The following is a 15825-nucleotide window of genomic DNA, read 5'->3' on the forward strand; positions in this document are numbered from 1 at the left end:
AAGGCTCTATATAGCAGCTAAGTGAGAGCGTATAGTTAAAAACTACACAGAGGCCTTTTGTCTTTAAAATACAATGCTAATGGCTGACATTTACAGCAGCCTCCTCCACAAATAAACTTAAAGCCCAGGTAGGCATTCTGACTGGGAGGTCAAGAGATCCCTAATCTCCCTGACTACAGAGACAGCACAGGTCTGGATACCTCCCAGTCTGCTAACTCAGGAGAAGGCTCTTTGCTTGTGAGAAAGCAAACAAATTATTCAAATGCTGTCATCCTAGCATTGCCAGAGGTTTCCAGGTTTCACTCCTTCATGCTCGTGGGTCCAGGGTCAATCCAATGCAATAATGATAAGCAACAGTGACTATTTACTGCTGCAAAGTACCAGTACCAACATGCTTCACATTGTTCCCAGCACCCCTAGCTCTAGCCAGCCTTCTGCAGCTGCCTGATTGCACAGCTCTCTTCCACAGCACTGCAGCATTTGTCCAGTTACTTTTCCCACCCACCACGTCAATAAAGTGACAAGTGACTCGAGAGATGAAAGCCACGTGCCGATGGGAGGAGATAAATGGGGAAGAGACAGAATATACGCCACAGCGCTCTATCTCTTCCCAAGCTCCTTTAGAAACAGAACAACACAAGAAAGTCCTGATGCTTCAACTGCTAAATGATAAATTAACAAAGCAAAGCAGGAGCAAAGACATCTCCCACAATCTGCACAGAAACAGCAAAAATATACAATAGAAAATGTCACTAACACCCCATTCAGGCAGATGCACTTTTTTTTTTTTGTGATGACAGGTTATTAAATGGAAAAATTTTGAACACCGGTACTTTGCTTCATGGCTGTTCCTCTAGTTCTCATTTCCACCTTAAGTGACCTTCTGCTTAATGCTGGGTGTTTCTGGCCTGTGGTCCTTCCTCTCTGAGACGTTGCGTTTCACCTTTGCACTAACTGGAGACTCCTGGTTCAATGAGGGACTCGAGTGGGATTTCTTCAGTCCTGGTGCATCATTCTCTCCTCCGCTCAGCAGATCCTTCACCCCTTCTTTCAGGAGACTGACGTAAGTCTCATAGCGATTTTTCTGGGAAATTAAAAGAAAAACCTGAATCAGCCTGCAAAAAAATCTGCAGAAGCACTTGAGATATCTTACCCATAACTTAATGCTCTCTGCTGGCCTTGAAGAAAGTCAAGAGCCTAATATGGATGGGAACAATGGTGCCTGATGTGGACATGAACAATGGTGGGTAATGTAAATTACACACTACAAAAAAGATTCAAGGCAGGTTGAGCCCGGGGGTGCTGTGCAATTAGAGGCACACAGCAGCAAACAATTCCCAGTGCTAAACTGAACAGTGGCTCTCAGCTACTTGAAGCACATAAAGATTTCCAAGTAACAAAGCCAAGAGAGAGCTTGCTGACTACAGTCACACTGAGTCATATTCTGTGCTCACACGTACCGAGATGCTACGTGCCCCACGCAGGCATGGAGAAAGAGTGCAGCAAAGTAAGGGACAACAAAAATCCTGCTCTGGTTTGCTACAGCGCTTCCCTGCAACCCTCTACTCCCACCTTTTCCTTTTGCAGAGAAGAAAAAGGTCCTTTTCCTTACTTTAGCCCAGGGGGAGAAACCAAAGAAGGGCACTCCTAAACTCAGATAGTACTGGCTTGGCCACCACTGAGCTTGTGAGAGGATGCTCTGCAAGACCAAACCTTAACAAAAAGGAGCAGATAAGAGGGCTGAAAGCAGGAAGGTATGTATCCTTTACAGGGCCACACATGGTGAATGATGAAGGTTGCTCTCTGTCCAGACATCTATATTTTACAATTGGAAAAAGTTCACTTTACTGTGCCCCATTTATTCTGTTCTTTGGAGTGGAGCTTTCCGTCTCCATGGGGAAGATTTTGCTGTGTGCCACAATTACCATCTTTTTGCATAGAACGTCTTGGCAGCCAACAAAATGAGGGTACACTAACAGAAGACCTCAAAAACAGAAGCTAGCGCAGGAGGTCCTGAGAACAAAGCAACCCACCTCCCAGGGATTTGTTTAAAAATGTGTCCCTGACATATCCACTAAAGATATTATGCAGGCATTGTAATTCAGATGATCTCAGTGGGCTAGGGTCAGGGATGGAAGCAGTAAACATCCATACTGATTGCTAATTTATATTTCAAAGTGGCAAAACAGCAGCCAAACTATTATGTACCTGACAGAGGAAAAAATGTTGAAGAAAAATTCTTCCTATTTATAATAAAATAATAAAGTTCTGGTAAAAGCAGGAAGGGCAGGAAGTCAAAAAATTTGGTAACTGCTTTGAAGCATGGAATATAAAGGGAAAAATTACAAACAAGGAGAGAACGTGACTGGGTTTCCAAACAGTCCTTTGAGTAAACAGAACCGCATAGAGGAGGATCATAAAAAAATCCACCTAAAAATTAAATAAAAAAAGCAGTCTTATCCATTCCGTATCTGGAGTTCCAGCTCCACAACATGAAAGACAAACATATAAAGCAGGTAAGATGTGTCATTCAATAAAAAAGGAAACAGAGAAACAGTGAGCAGAACCCTGGTCGTGATGCACTGGGCTGATGAACGATTCAGCATATAATGAACAGGACACCTCTGCAAAAGAAAAGGCAAGCCAATGCTCTAAGCCTGGGATCATCAGGATAGAGAGGGACTTTACCACTGTATGGACTTCCACTTTTTGTTGGTCCAGTAAACGCCACCAGGGTCAACAGACCCACCATTCAGAATAGAAATTTAATGCAGTTTCTGCCTGGCAAGTCTGCCAATGGACTTTGTAGGCCCGTGATTTCTATTGCAATTAAGCCATGCATTTGGAAGTTTCTATTTTGATTTCAACTGCAACAAGCTTGCTCTTTCGGTGATCTCACATTTGAAGGTAGGTACTAAAGCTGGTGGAAAATTTTCCTTAAAAGAAATTAATCTGAAAAATTCTGTCAAGAAAGTAAACCCACAAAACTTAAAAAAAAAGTTAAACTACTCAAAAGCTTCTGCAACGTCTTCTCTGAAGAACAAGGGCATATAATAAAGAGGAGACGAAACAGCCACCCATTAAATTTCTATCTTCACCTCTCACCTGACAGCATTCAAAAGATCTCTCTCAAATCATTAATTTCCTCCAATGAGCAACCATCATCTGGAGCAGTACTTGTTCCCACAGCAAGCAAAGAGAAATGTTCCTTCCTTGGTGTGGGCAAGTAAACACACCAGCAAGAAGAAATACTCCTTGCTGCATCCCTGAACCAGGTGCTTCCTGTTTCACCTGCCCTCAGGGGGAAACACCATTTCACTTGTCTTTCATCCAAAATAAAAATGAAGGGAACACTAATGGGTGTAAAAAAGGGGGAATTACAAGAGCCTGCAGAAAAGGAATCTGGTTTCTGCTTTTCTATTGGGACTATTCTGCTTCCTTTGGGACTCAGAGGCCCTTCTGATGTGCTTCTGGAAATCTACCAGTATGCCCCTTTGTACATGGATGCAAGGTCTGGTCTACAGTCTCAGCCTGAAAGAGCCAAGTACAAAATACTGCCCCATCTGCGTCTTGCTCTTTTGCTTTGACCTAATGCAGCAAGGTCTGTCACCACCTCCTGCCTCATCCTGACAGGATTTTGTTCTGAAGGGAAGGTGAGAAAACCCTAAAACCTGGGAAAATTTTCCATTCAGGATTTTCATATAGCTCACCTCTGGTTTGGGTGGTTTTTTAGTTTTTTTTTTACTGCCCACTGATAGCTCAGCATGGCCTGCAAATTTTGCTCCAAGTGTGAAGGTAACACAGCATTGCATATCAGTACCTTGAATCATCATCGTCACCCAGACATGCATTCCTGCTGTGCTGATCACATGCCTGAATTGCACAGTTCAATTGCTGCTCAAGGTTTTCACTAGGAAAGAAGGTACCTTTTGTTTCCTGGGCTGCAATGGTTCTGGTTTGCACTAAGGTACGTGAGAAATGTTTCTCTAAAGACTGCCATGATAAAATTGACAGAAAACAGGAAAAACTTCACAACTATCTCCTTCTCCATCAATCTTTCTAAAATCATCTACATTTCACCCTAACTCACTGTGCTTCTAGAAATGACTGAAGTAAACTTTTTGTCAAGGACTCAAACCCAAGAAACTCTTTGCTCTCCCAAGTTGCACAAGACCCCATATAGAAGGAAAGTGTACAGATGTACAGGCTTGCTCTGTACATCCAAGTGCTGTGTTCAAAACTGACATTGCACCATTGATCACAACCCTTTGATCTTGACTGTTCAGCCAGTTTCCAAACCACCTAAGTGTCGATTTCGAAGTCCACATTTTATCAGCTTGTCTACGAGGATGCTAGTAGAGACAATATCAAAATCCTTGTTATATTCAAGAACAAACAACATCCACTGCTCTACCTTCACCAATCACACCAGACATTTCATTGTAGAAGGCTATCATGTCAGTCAGGCATGATTTTGCCTGCATAAAGCCATGCTCATTACTCATGATGACCTCCTTGTCTTTAATGTGTTTGAAGTGCTTTTCAGGAGAATTTGCGTCATCATCTTCCCATGGACAGAGGGGCAGCCAACAAGCCTGTTACTACCCTGGACCTTCCTCCTTGTCTTTCTTTCTCCAGCTTATATAACACGTGGCAGGAGGCTTACTTCAGTTCCAGAGGCTTTTGTTGCCTCTAGTGGTCTCTCTGACTTTCGTCTTATCTGCCTCTTCTTCTGATTATGGATTCTCCCTGCCATGCACTGCCTTTATCTAAAGTAGGATCCTTTCAGTCACAAGGCAACACTGACTTGCAGTTCCTGGGAGGGAAAACTCAAAGATGCCGGAATGAAAAATACCAGGCACCCACTGCTTGCTGAGCCCCTCCCACACAGACCTACAGTGTGGCAGACACTATGATGGACAAAAGCTGCTGTCAAATACTCACAACAACCTCCTAATGCAGCTGCCTAAGTTGCACCACTCAGTCCTGTGATCTTTAATTCTACCCTTTTCCTGCTCATCCTGACATCCAGCTCACTCACTGGTACACAGCACAAATGGCTCTGATCTGGCATGCCTATGACAGTAATTTTAGAAGAGCATTTCTTTCAGAACATACCAATGGAAGACAATCATCATGATCTGCATTACTGAAGAATGCAGTCATTCTGTGAAGACTGAGGTGCCAAGACAGAATGCAATGCATAGTCCTGCAGTGTGAGACAGCGCCTGCCTGAAGACCTTATCATCTCTTCAAACAGATACATCTGATGTACACCAGATTTTGCAGGTTAAGGAGCTAAATTCATGGCTAAGGTCCCAGGAAGTTCTTATCAGAAAGAGGAGCAGCATCCCAGCTGCTGGGATTGTTGGAACATATCTGTCTGATAAGAACATATTCCTTGGCGAAGTAAGGTGAAAAATGCACAACCTAAGTTGAAACCTAAGTTGAAACTGTATCCAAAATATAGGACCAGCTGCCTCATCCAAAAAGTAAACCCAAACAGTAAAAGTACTCATGTTTCCCATACATACCTCAAACTCCAGATAGTGGTCCTTCAGTTTGTAATCCTCTACTTCCTTGCCTTTGAGCTTCTTGTCAGGAGGATAGGAACGGTGTTCAGCAAGCTCATTGGAGATCTGTTTCAGCTTAGTTTCATGAGACTTCAGCTGGTCATCCTTGAAAAACATGTTAGGCACTTAAGAGACAGAATCTAGAATATTTGATAAGCATAGGAAAATAGAGAGATACTTGTACAATACCAATTAGTTTCTTTTTCTTTCTCTCCTTCTCTCCTTTAACTAATCATAATCAGATTGATAAGGTCTGTTATCTCAGAGCTCTGTCCCCAACATCTCTCTCAAAGGCACCCAAGCAAAGTGGCCAAGTTTGCAGAAAAACTCGGCAGCTAGCAGATGCCACTGGGAAGGATAGCAAACCTGTCATCCCTCACCTTGCTGAGAGCAACAGAAGCAGCTTGCTGCAGAGCATTACTGACAACATGACACTCCTGCCCTAATACATTTTTTGGCAAATTAATTAAAGCTGTTGTGTATGCAGTCAGACCAAGGACAGAATCAGACAGGTGAACATCCTGCCTCAGGTCTTTGAAATGTAAAAGTAGCTCATTCCAGGACAGAAAGGACATGAAGTCAGGGTTTCTTCCATTTCTGCACAGCCAAATGCTCTCTGGTCTGCAGCCTCCATTTCTTCAGAACAATACAGTGCATCCAGAAGAGGAAGGGCTGTCCAATCCCCAAAAGGTATTTTGTTTTACTGAGCTGCTACCAGCCTTTATCCCACTGTGCAGCTGCAGAAAGTGAAGAGCTACTACTCCCCCTTTAGAGGCAATTTCCTTTATCATAATCCCAGGCCCACTCACTTCCTCCAGTCCATCTGTCAGCTAACCTTCCCTCTGCTCAGAAGGTTTCCAGCTCCTGCAGCATGGCTTTCTGGCCATTTGTAGGCTTGGATCTGAATTTATGCTTGAATTAGGTAAATCCAAAATAGAGACATGATTATGCAGATCTCAGTGACCTAGCCAGACTCCTAACAGCAGGTAGTACCCAGCTCAGGTCCTGTGTATGCACCTAGCCTTAGAAGAGGGGATAGCTGCCAGTAGTTGTCCCCCCATGGTGTAACTGTGCAGCTTGCAGCTTCAGGCCTAGCTTGGACATGTCTGCACCACACTGTGAGTCACAGCAGGGACAGAGCCTCTTGGCTCACTGAGCTGGAGCTGTGGAAAAGAGCAGAAAGATGGAAAACTTCTACAGAGGATAATAGTTGAGCCCCAGCTAATCTTGGGTTTCAACTCTTTTGCAAGAGAACCAAAGCAAAAAAAGTGGGATAATTTGCCCCCGTCTATACATGGTAGGGTTCAAACCACTCACTATTGGCTGCCAAAAATTCTTGTTGCTGTTAGTAACTACCCTGGATATGCTTGCTCTCTCTATTAGGGCCCAATCACTCTTTACATTGTGCTGAATCTTAGGTCCCAGTGACATCCTGTTGCCGTGAGTTCTATAACCCGATGATGGGAGGTCTTTGAACAGCTATTAATTTGGCACTTGTAATTTCCAGGGCATCAGGCCTTTGTAGCTTTTGTGTGTACATGCACATTCTCAGAAAAAAAAGGTGGAAAAAAAGCCCCAAACCCTAGTAGATATTTTCTAGACTGGTTGCTCCTTTATATATAGCTTTGTCACATCCCTCTTCAGCTGGACTAACCAAGATCAGACACTGATTTGCTTTTGAAAGCAAACTTGGTAAAATGATCTCGCAGAGCCTGTCACGTCCTACCTCTCTCCCACACCCACGTTAGGTTCTCACTGCATACTGACTTTTGCCTGACCAGGAACAGGCCCTTTGAAGAAGTTCTGTCCATCATGATTTGGCCCACAAAATCCTAAACAGCACCCACAGGGATTTGACAATTCATATTTTTTTTTGTCTGCCAAATGAGAAGCAGCCTGCTGGCAGCTTTTCCACACTGACAGATAAAAGCAAACATGTTTCTGCCTGCCTTTGAATTCATCTGCTTTGAACACTTCACATTCTTCTGCCTTTAGCTAAAACAGCTTATCTTATTCCACTTTTCGTGTCTCCCCTTCTTCAAGACACAAACCACAGGGCTGTGTTCTATTTCTTTCCAGATTAAATGGAAACAATGAGACTAGGAAACAATGTGCTAAATGGAACAATCACACAGAACAACAGTGAGTAAAAAACCTTTTTTTTTGGTGACTGGGGGTAAATTACTGAAGCACCATACAGTATTTTTAAAAAGGTATGCATGATCAAAAGGTAAAACCACAAGGATGAGACAAGTTATATTATACTGTATGAGACACGTTTCAAACTTTAACCCAGAACAGAAGATGGAAAGGTGGTCACCACACTGTTAGAGGAAAGGCTACTGCTACAGAGAGGGAAAAAGCAGGGGCGACATAAAAACCCCCACCCTCTTAAAGAAATGCAGATTATGAGATAATGGTTTCCAAGGAGTGTTGCTAAGCTATAAAGATGGTGGGAAAAAAAAAAAAAAGAAAAAAAAAGGATTTAAGATGCAATCCAGAATGGGCAGATGACTTTAAAAACTAAAGGAGGTTACTCATAAAGTCTACACCTAGGATAGATCTCTATCCTAGATCACCAAGGACTTGTCACCCCTGCCACTGTCAACCTGATCAACACAATCAATATCATGTTCCTACCAGTGCAGGAAGAAATGCAGGCATGCATCACGGCTCCTAGAGTACACAGAGCTATGGGCACAAGCATCAGACACAGCCTGTCTGAAACAAGCAGAAGTAGGTGGTTTTTCGTGCAAGAAGTAGTAGAGCTGTGAAACTCCCTGCTACAGGATGCTGCAGAAGCTAAAAGCTTATGTGATCACAAGGGGAGACCAAAGATGCTCACGTAAGACGCAGTTTATAAATATACATCAAACAAGAAGTCCCTGAGCTGGTAAGAGCTGGAGAAGTATTGTGGAACAAATATAATTGATGCTTGCCTGATGCATCAGCTTTCACCTTTTGTCACCTCAATAAGCCAAAGACCATTTTTCCTGAAATGAGTAGCAATAAACAGGCATATTCAAAAAAACCCACCAGACAGTATTTGAAATGTCCTCTGCAGAGCCATAACCATGGAATGAAAATTCTACATCTGATACTAGGAACACTGGTGATTGTTTCTTTTCTTCAAAACTATAAAACAATTATATTCAAGTCTGCTCCTTCTCTCTCCCCACTTCAAACCTTGCATCAGGAAATAAGCAGAGATTTACCGTGCAAGCCTACCTCTCCAAGGAATGCTAGTGGCAACAGCCTCAAAATAATGCCGAGGACAACCATCCAGTCTCCTGCCAGTCAGAGAAACCACTATCACCTACCCTCTACATAAAGACAGCTCACCTGAGATAGCTTTGTTGTGGTGGCTGGCAGGAGCGGACGACTGAACTTCTTCTGAGAGCCAATTGCTGCTGGGAATGGTGGTGCAGAGAAGACGGCAGCCACACAGTTGATCTTATTGATCCAGGTCTGCATTTCTTCTTGGCTCCTGGGGAAGAAACACATTTTAAGCATGTGTTGACTCAGCCTCCCCTACCTTTCCCACCCCTTCAATGGCATTTTAAAAGCAAAAATAACCAGAACTGGACAAGTCTTAGAGTCTGCTCAGTCTTCTGATCTATCTTTGCAAGCAGCTAGTGTCAGGTATCTCAGTCATAGACTGGCTCGTGATTAGGTCCATAACTCAGCCTAGCACACATTTTTCCTAATCCAATCCAAATGACACAGGCAACAGAAACAACCAATGTCCTGATTCAGAGGTATGTTCTAAGGTTTTAGCTGTGCTGGACACCACAGATTTCTAAGAGGTTTCACATGAATCATAGTAGAAAAGGGCTCATGCTGAAGACTGATGCACAGGTTTTTAATGTCAGAAGCAAAAGACGGGTCATCTGTTCTGTCTGGATATCACAGCCTGAAGATCCTAATCAAATTATTCTTGTATTAAGTGGTAACTTTGTTTCTGACCAAAGCATATATTCTAGAAAGACATCCGGCTAGGACCTGATGACATCAGGAGACAGACAATCCAAGACTGCCTTTGGACGTTTTTTTCAATGATTAATCACCCTGACTGTTATAAGTTTGTGCCTTGTTTCCAAATTGAATTTCCTGCAGCTTCAGCTTCCAGCTGCTGCATCTTGTTATGCCTTTCTCAGCTAGATTAAAAAGCCTCTTAAAACTTGATGCTTCTTTCTCATGAACTACTTTTGCACTGTAATCAAATCACTGCTTAATCTTATTTCTGATCAAATAAACAGATTCAACCTCTTAAACCTCTGCTTTAACCTGTTCGGGAATGAATTTATCCCTCCTTCAGCACTGCTTTCTTTCCCCAATGACTGGCACAAAACAGAAGTGAGCACTTACTGGGCTTGGAAAAGCAGGACCCTCCAATCTGCTGTTTTAAGCTTTAGGACATTGGGTTTCTTCTCATAGTCTGTTGCCTTGGATGCCAGTGCATGATGCACACTAACTGCATTCTTCAGATCTTCCTCTGACAAAGCCTTTTCTGGCTTATATTCATCCTGCAGGAGTTAACAGGGGAAAAATGGCATCTTATTTCTCCATGTAATACCCCTTTTTCCTTAATCTAGAAAAAAAACTTGTTCCATAGTCATAAATAGTACTAAAGTACATTAAATGAATGAAGTCTGACTAGAGCACTTGAGAGTGGTTTCCACTACCTTTAACACCTTTTCTTTTCTCTTTCCTTCTGTTTTTTTGATCTCTTTGCAAATGAGAAAAGTAGTTCCACTATCTGCTTGACAGGAAGAGGAGTAAACAGGGAGTATTTGACTATCACAATAGCTGTGGACTATTAGCCTTCATTTAAGGAATCCTTCATGGCCTGTTCCCCACCTCCATTGCTCAATTGCTTGGGTTCTCAGCTTCCACTGCTCAATTTTTATTTCTCCCAGCTACATCTGTATGTCCTCCTGGCAGGCCCTCACACAGAGGAGAATCCTCATCATCAATCTCCACAAAGCAATACATCAAACTCCTTTAAATCTCTCCACTCAGGGTCTGCAAATGGCAAGCACAGCACCGTCCAGGTTTCTCACTCAACAGCACCACTCTTAACACCAGATGACAAAAGCAGGGGGTCAAACTTCTCTATGTTGCAAGCATTAGCCTGGGAGCAGACTTTGATCTCTTGAGCTACAGAACCTGGATGAGGGTACAAACATGGTGTAGCCACAAGTCCAGTTCAAAGCCTACCTGACTATAAATGGCTTGGGAAAGTCAGGACCTTTTCCGAGAAAAAGTCACTTGCAAGCAATGCTGCATGCACCTAGCTTCTGAAGGACAGACCAAAGCAATCTGCAACTGACTCTATTTCTTACCCTTATCACATCAAAAAATCAGTCTCATCTGAAACCCACCAAGGGAGGGGGTGTGACAGCTGCAAAACAGAGGAATAGTTCCCTGCAGGCGTGTGGTTAACTACTGATCCCTCTACTTGAACACAAGAGTTACAAGATGGGGTTTAGCAGGCAACAGAGTGCAGGTCATAGAGCATGTGCAGGGACAGCACTAGCTTAAGTACCGAAGGAGGCACCCATGCTGAAAAGGAGGTGGTTAACATGCATGAACTGGTTTACAGGGCTTAATGTGACAGCATGCAGACCACGACTGCACCCAGGGCCAACTACACCTCTGCTGAAGGCGTCCGCTCTCAGCCAGACTGTGTATGGTCAGGGCTCTCCAGGATGAGTTTTAATGGATGGAGCGACCATCTCCTACAAGGGAGGACAGAGCATACTGCTCATCTCGTCCTTCCTCACAGAGACCCAGCTATTGCAGGCTCAGGACTTGCTGCTGCTCAGACCCTTCACCTGAGGAGATGCAGCTAACCAGCAAACTGTTGCAGCACCACTTCCACCTGGGGCCAGACAAAGACACAACCCATCACAGATCTGGCAGGCCTAGCAGAAAGGCAGAGCACTGCTGCACAGATGAGCAAAGGGTGGCCTTCAACTTTAACATGTGTGGCAAAAGGAGTTTTCAAGAGAGCAAAGATAAATGTCCTTCCTCACTCGTAGCTTGAGTCCCAGCAACCTTTGGAGGGATCTCCACATCGTACTGAGCTCATGCTTAAAGCACTCTCTAAACTTCCTTCAAGGAAGATTTGGGAAAGGCTCTAGCTGAAGGACAAGAACTGGAGAAGGCTGTCTAACGTCTGGCTGAGCCCCATCTTGAAGATGGAGAAAACAAGCCCACAGGTCATGCCCTTCCTTCATGAGTTCAAAAGCCGATTTATTTGATAGTTTGGGGGGGAAATGACTCGCTCTACTGTACAGGGGGACTGGAAAAACTTCAAGGCCAGGAAATGAGCTTACACAGACCTCAGAAACATGAGAAATATCCTGGCTTTCCTGAAGTTACTGCCTAGCGACAGTGTCAATTATCACCTTGCCTGTTGTCTCCCAGCTTCCTCTGTGAGACGCATCCTATGTCCACAACCTACTCTGGTGTCCAATCGTGTTCCAGAAGAACTCCACATTTGGGCAGTCCCAGAAGCAGTCCTGGCTGAGAGAACTCCTCCTTACCCACAGACAGCATTCACACTAATCCTTGCTAATCCCACCGGATCAGCTGGCTGCAATCTACCTTGACAGATGGGGCTCTGCCAGCTTCTCCAAAGGCACTGATCAGCATACCGGAAATGTCTCTGCGAAGCTGGCCAGCCTCAGAGAAGACTAGAAGGACATGAATGTGCTGCTAAAATTCCACCTCTAAGGGCTCCAACTCTTTCCAGCTGGCAGGGAATGCTTAGGGGCACAGGAACACCCATATCTCTTATGCCATCAAGGACAGCACATGCTCTGATGTGCCAGTGTCAGTGTGGAGGCTGAGCTGAAACGGAAGGCAGCTCACTAAAGTTAGACCAAGCCAGTAGCAAGAAACAAATAAGCCAAAAAAGAACTGTGACCTTTCTATCAACTGAAGTCTGATGCAAGTGCTGCACACAATGCAATGACACGCTGAATTCATCTCTCTCAGACTCCTGGAGAATGACTTTACCACATCCTGCTGACCTGAAGTCAGCATGTTTCTAAATTCATTTTTGATAGACCAGAGAATGGTATTTGGCTTTTTATCAGTCAGTGTACTGTGGGTGGATATCTCCCTCAGTTGCATGTGACAGCTGCAGAATTCTCTTCCAGAATGTCTCGTCACTTAACATTTTACATCATTCTGGTCTTTCTTTAATATTTCAATAGAGGAAACACATTTGAGAAAAGTTATATAAAACCACCTGAAAGCCCGCAAGATTTTTAAGTGCAACATCAAAGAGCAAAGATGTTGCAAACCTCACAGAAGAGCCTAAACAAAACATGAAGGTCCATGTCCTGCACTGCTTGCCCAGAAGCAATGTCTAGCAAGGAGGCAAGGCCAGCCTTATGTCTTCTCTTTATAAGCCTCACTTTTGTATGCACACCACATCCCATGTCAGTCAAGTGAACAGACATTCTGTCAAGCTCCTACTTCACAATTTCCTCCTGCTATGAACAGAGGGCAGGAAAGTAACCTTGGCCTGAGGATGCCTAGGGACAACGCCAACATCCCAAACATGTCAAACCTCTCATTTTATGTAATACTATGCAGGCACATTTAGTTGGCTAATTGTGAACTCTTCCACTGAGTGCCTCCAGTGGCATTTGGGCTCACTAATTCAAAAACCATCTCTCTTAAATCACTTACTTAAAAATAAAACAATATGCAGCACATGAATTGGCACTGGAACAGTTCCAATGAAAAAAAGAAAATACATGTGGGCATGGAGACAAAATGGCCCAGATAAACTCCTCAGTAAATCTCAAGTGACCACCCTTTACAAACCACTCTCACACATGGACTTTGACAGCAGAACAAGGAGAACTGGACTAGTATGCAAACAGAATGACAGCAGAAATGGGATCACACTGCCCACTGGGGGAATCACAGCTGCTACAAACAATATTTATATTACAGTAGTGTCTTGAGGGAACAGCTGAGTTACAGATAAACACAGAAAGCAACACTGCAGAGGTTGGTATATGTAATTTCTGTTTATATAGCACCTACAACAGTGAGATTTACATCTCCCCCACTTAAACAGCACCCAGTGCAATGGACCCATCACCACAGATGTTACCTCCACAGATAAACAGATTATGTACAGATAATGAGAGAAAGAAGGAAAATGAGTGTTTGCTTATGTGAATGCACTCTGCCCTATAGCATTCCATAATCAGGAGAGAAGGCAAAGGCAAAAACATCTTTTGAGCATGACTACTGCCAAAGCTATGCATTTCTACGAACAAATCAAGCTGTTCTAAAACGCTCCTGAATTTTCTGAAATTAGGATAATTTCAATGTCCTGATATTGTAAAATGAAATATCAGCTCATCAACTTCTACTTGGCCTAGCTGTGTATTTTAAAACCCTGGCACCCTCAACTTCGCGATATGTCCCTAACTGAGCAAACTTTATTTCAGGGCTGAAGCAAAGCCCTGGGGAAGCTCAGAGCTGCCCCATCATCCTGTGAATAAGACACTTCCCATCAGGCCCTTTTGTCAACCTTGTGCTAAAGTACAAGGCACTAAAGTAAAAGCCTTGCTTGTCACTGCTACAGTGAGATAACTTCAGTGCAAGTGTCTTCAGAACCAAGTGGGAGACTGCAGCTTTGCAAAGTAGCTACTCTGTAATCACTGAATTCAAATACCGTGATAAGTACAAGACACACAAATAACAAATATGTAAGAACTCCAGCAATGCAAAAATGCACTCAGATGTGAAATTACTCTTTTACTGGTGAGAGTGGGAAAGCACCATTCTGTAGAGAATTAGCATGCTACGTCAGCATCTCTACATCTTGTTAAACAGCATTTTAAACTAATATACCAGTAATACTCATAAAAATATGAGTACTTAATTATGTACTTAATTATGTATATGAGTACTTAATATGAGTACTTAAAATTATTAAGACTCTGAAATAGACAGCATCTCCATTTTTTCCCTTAGCAAACTTATCCCCCCTCAAAGATCAAGTAAGAAATTAATTAATGTGTTACGGACAAGGAACCTTTTCACTTCTTAGGGAGCCATGCAGTCTTCTCAGGCGACTAAAAATTATTTAGTTCAGAAATCAAAGAAGATTACTCAAACCTGCCATGAAGGCCACTTTAGCAAAATCTGAATCTGCTGCTAGCAAAAGGACCAGAAGGAAGGCTCAGCTTGGTTCTGGTCTCTTGCACTGGCTTTGAGTATGTCACATACAACCTTCAGCCCAATCTTCCATCCTGACTGCAGATGTGTTTTTGTCTGTTACAAGACTTCAGCTCTCTCAAAAAAGTATTGCACTAAGAGCATCCACCTTGCAAACCTCATGCTGCAAAAATTAGAACCAAAGTACTCTCTTTCTTCTAAGAGGCTATCCAGGGTGGCTCCAGTGAAACCAACAACTTCAGAAAGCCACAGCAGGGGAGGAGGAAACAGCAGTATGCACTTGAACTTGTGCTCCTGACAGTTGTAAACCATAGTGGAAAAATAAAAAGGCTTTCAAAGGAGCACACTTCTACAATACAGGACAGCCTGGACAAACATCACCTACTTCATTAATATTTCACCTATGCTGGGGGCCAAAAAATCTTAACAACCTACTTTGCTGCTATCATTTATTTGATTTTGACAGTTCTCATCCATATGCTGCATTTCATGTACCAAGAGTACAGTTAAAACTGCACTATAATATATTTAAACTTGTGCCAAAAGACTTGAAGGGTTTCAGCTGACTTTTTTTTTTAGACTTCTTGATGTCATGGAGCAAAGTTTATTAGAAAGCAGTATCTCATCTTGCTCTGGGGAGAAAAAAAGTATCCTTTTATCCTTCCATTCTGCTGGGGAGTAGAAGCTGCAGCTTCCTACCAAGGCCAAGCTGCCATTCAATTGATTTGCAGCTGGTCTTGCAGGCACTGCGAAAATGTATACCATGAAAAGATGGGAAAGGAGGACAGCCTTACAGGAGGAGAAGTCATATGTATGAAATGCAATGTTAAAAGCAGCCTAGAGGAATGTATGCAAGACACAGAGAGATAATGCTGTCTTTGCTGGTGAAGCTGGCTATTTTTTCAGCTGTGATTGACGGCAATGATATAACCAGAAGCAATAGGGTACACATGTGAATGGGGACAATGGAACTTAACTTTAAATTATGAAAAGAGGGAGATGTCAATGAAAGGATTCATGCCTGAATGTGTGTATA

At 43.1% G+C, this 15825-nt stretch overlaps 1 protein-coding gene across 4 annotated transcripts in view; it reads right to left on the bottom strand.

Moving 5' to 3' along the window:
• Positions 1-458: 458 nt before the first annotated feature.
• Positions 459-15825, bottom strand: part of PSD3 (pleckstrin and Sec7 domain containing 3) — a 101862-nt gene continuing 86495 nt past the window's right edge. For all 4 annotated transcript variants that reach the window (XM_057419365.1, XM_057419366.1, XM_057419367.1 and 1 more), the window contains 4 exons: positions 9942-10099; positions 8916-9060; positions 5535-5678; positions 459-1084 (listed from right to left, as the gene is read on the bottom strand). In XM_057419365.1, the coding sequence (XP_057275348.1) occupies positions 872-1084; positions 5535-5678; positions 8916-9060; positions 9942-10099 (660 nt within the window). In that variant the 3' untranslated portion in view covers positions 459-871. The remainder of the gene's footprint in view (positions 1085-5534; positions 5679-8915; positions 9061-9941; positions 10100-15825) is intronic.

Source organism: Pezoporus wallicus, unplaced genomic scaffold (genome assembly GCF_028554395.1).
Source record: "Pezoporus wallicus isolate ANWC-B61680 ecotype Strahan unplaced genomic scaffold, APGP_CSIRO_Pwel_v1 contig_7344, whole genome shotgun sequence".
Taxonomy (NCBI): Eukaryota; Metazoa; Chordata; class Aves; order Psittaciformes; family Psittacidae; genus Pezoporus; species Pezoporus wallicus.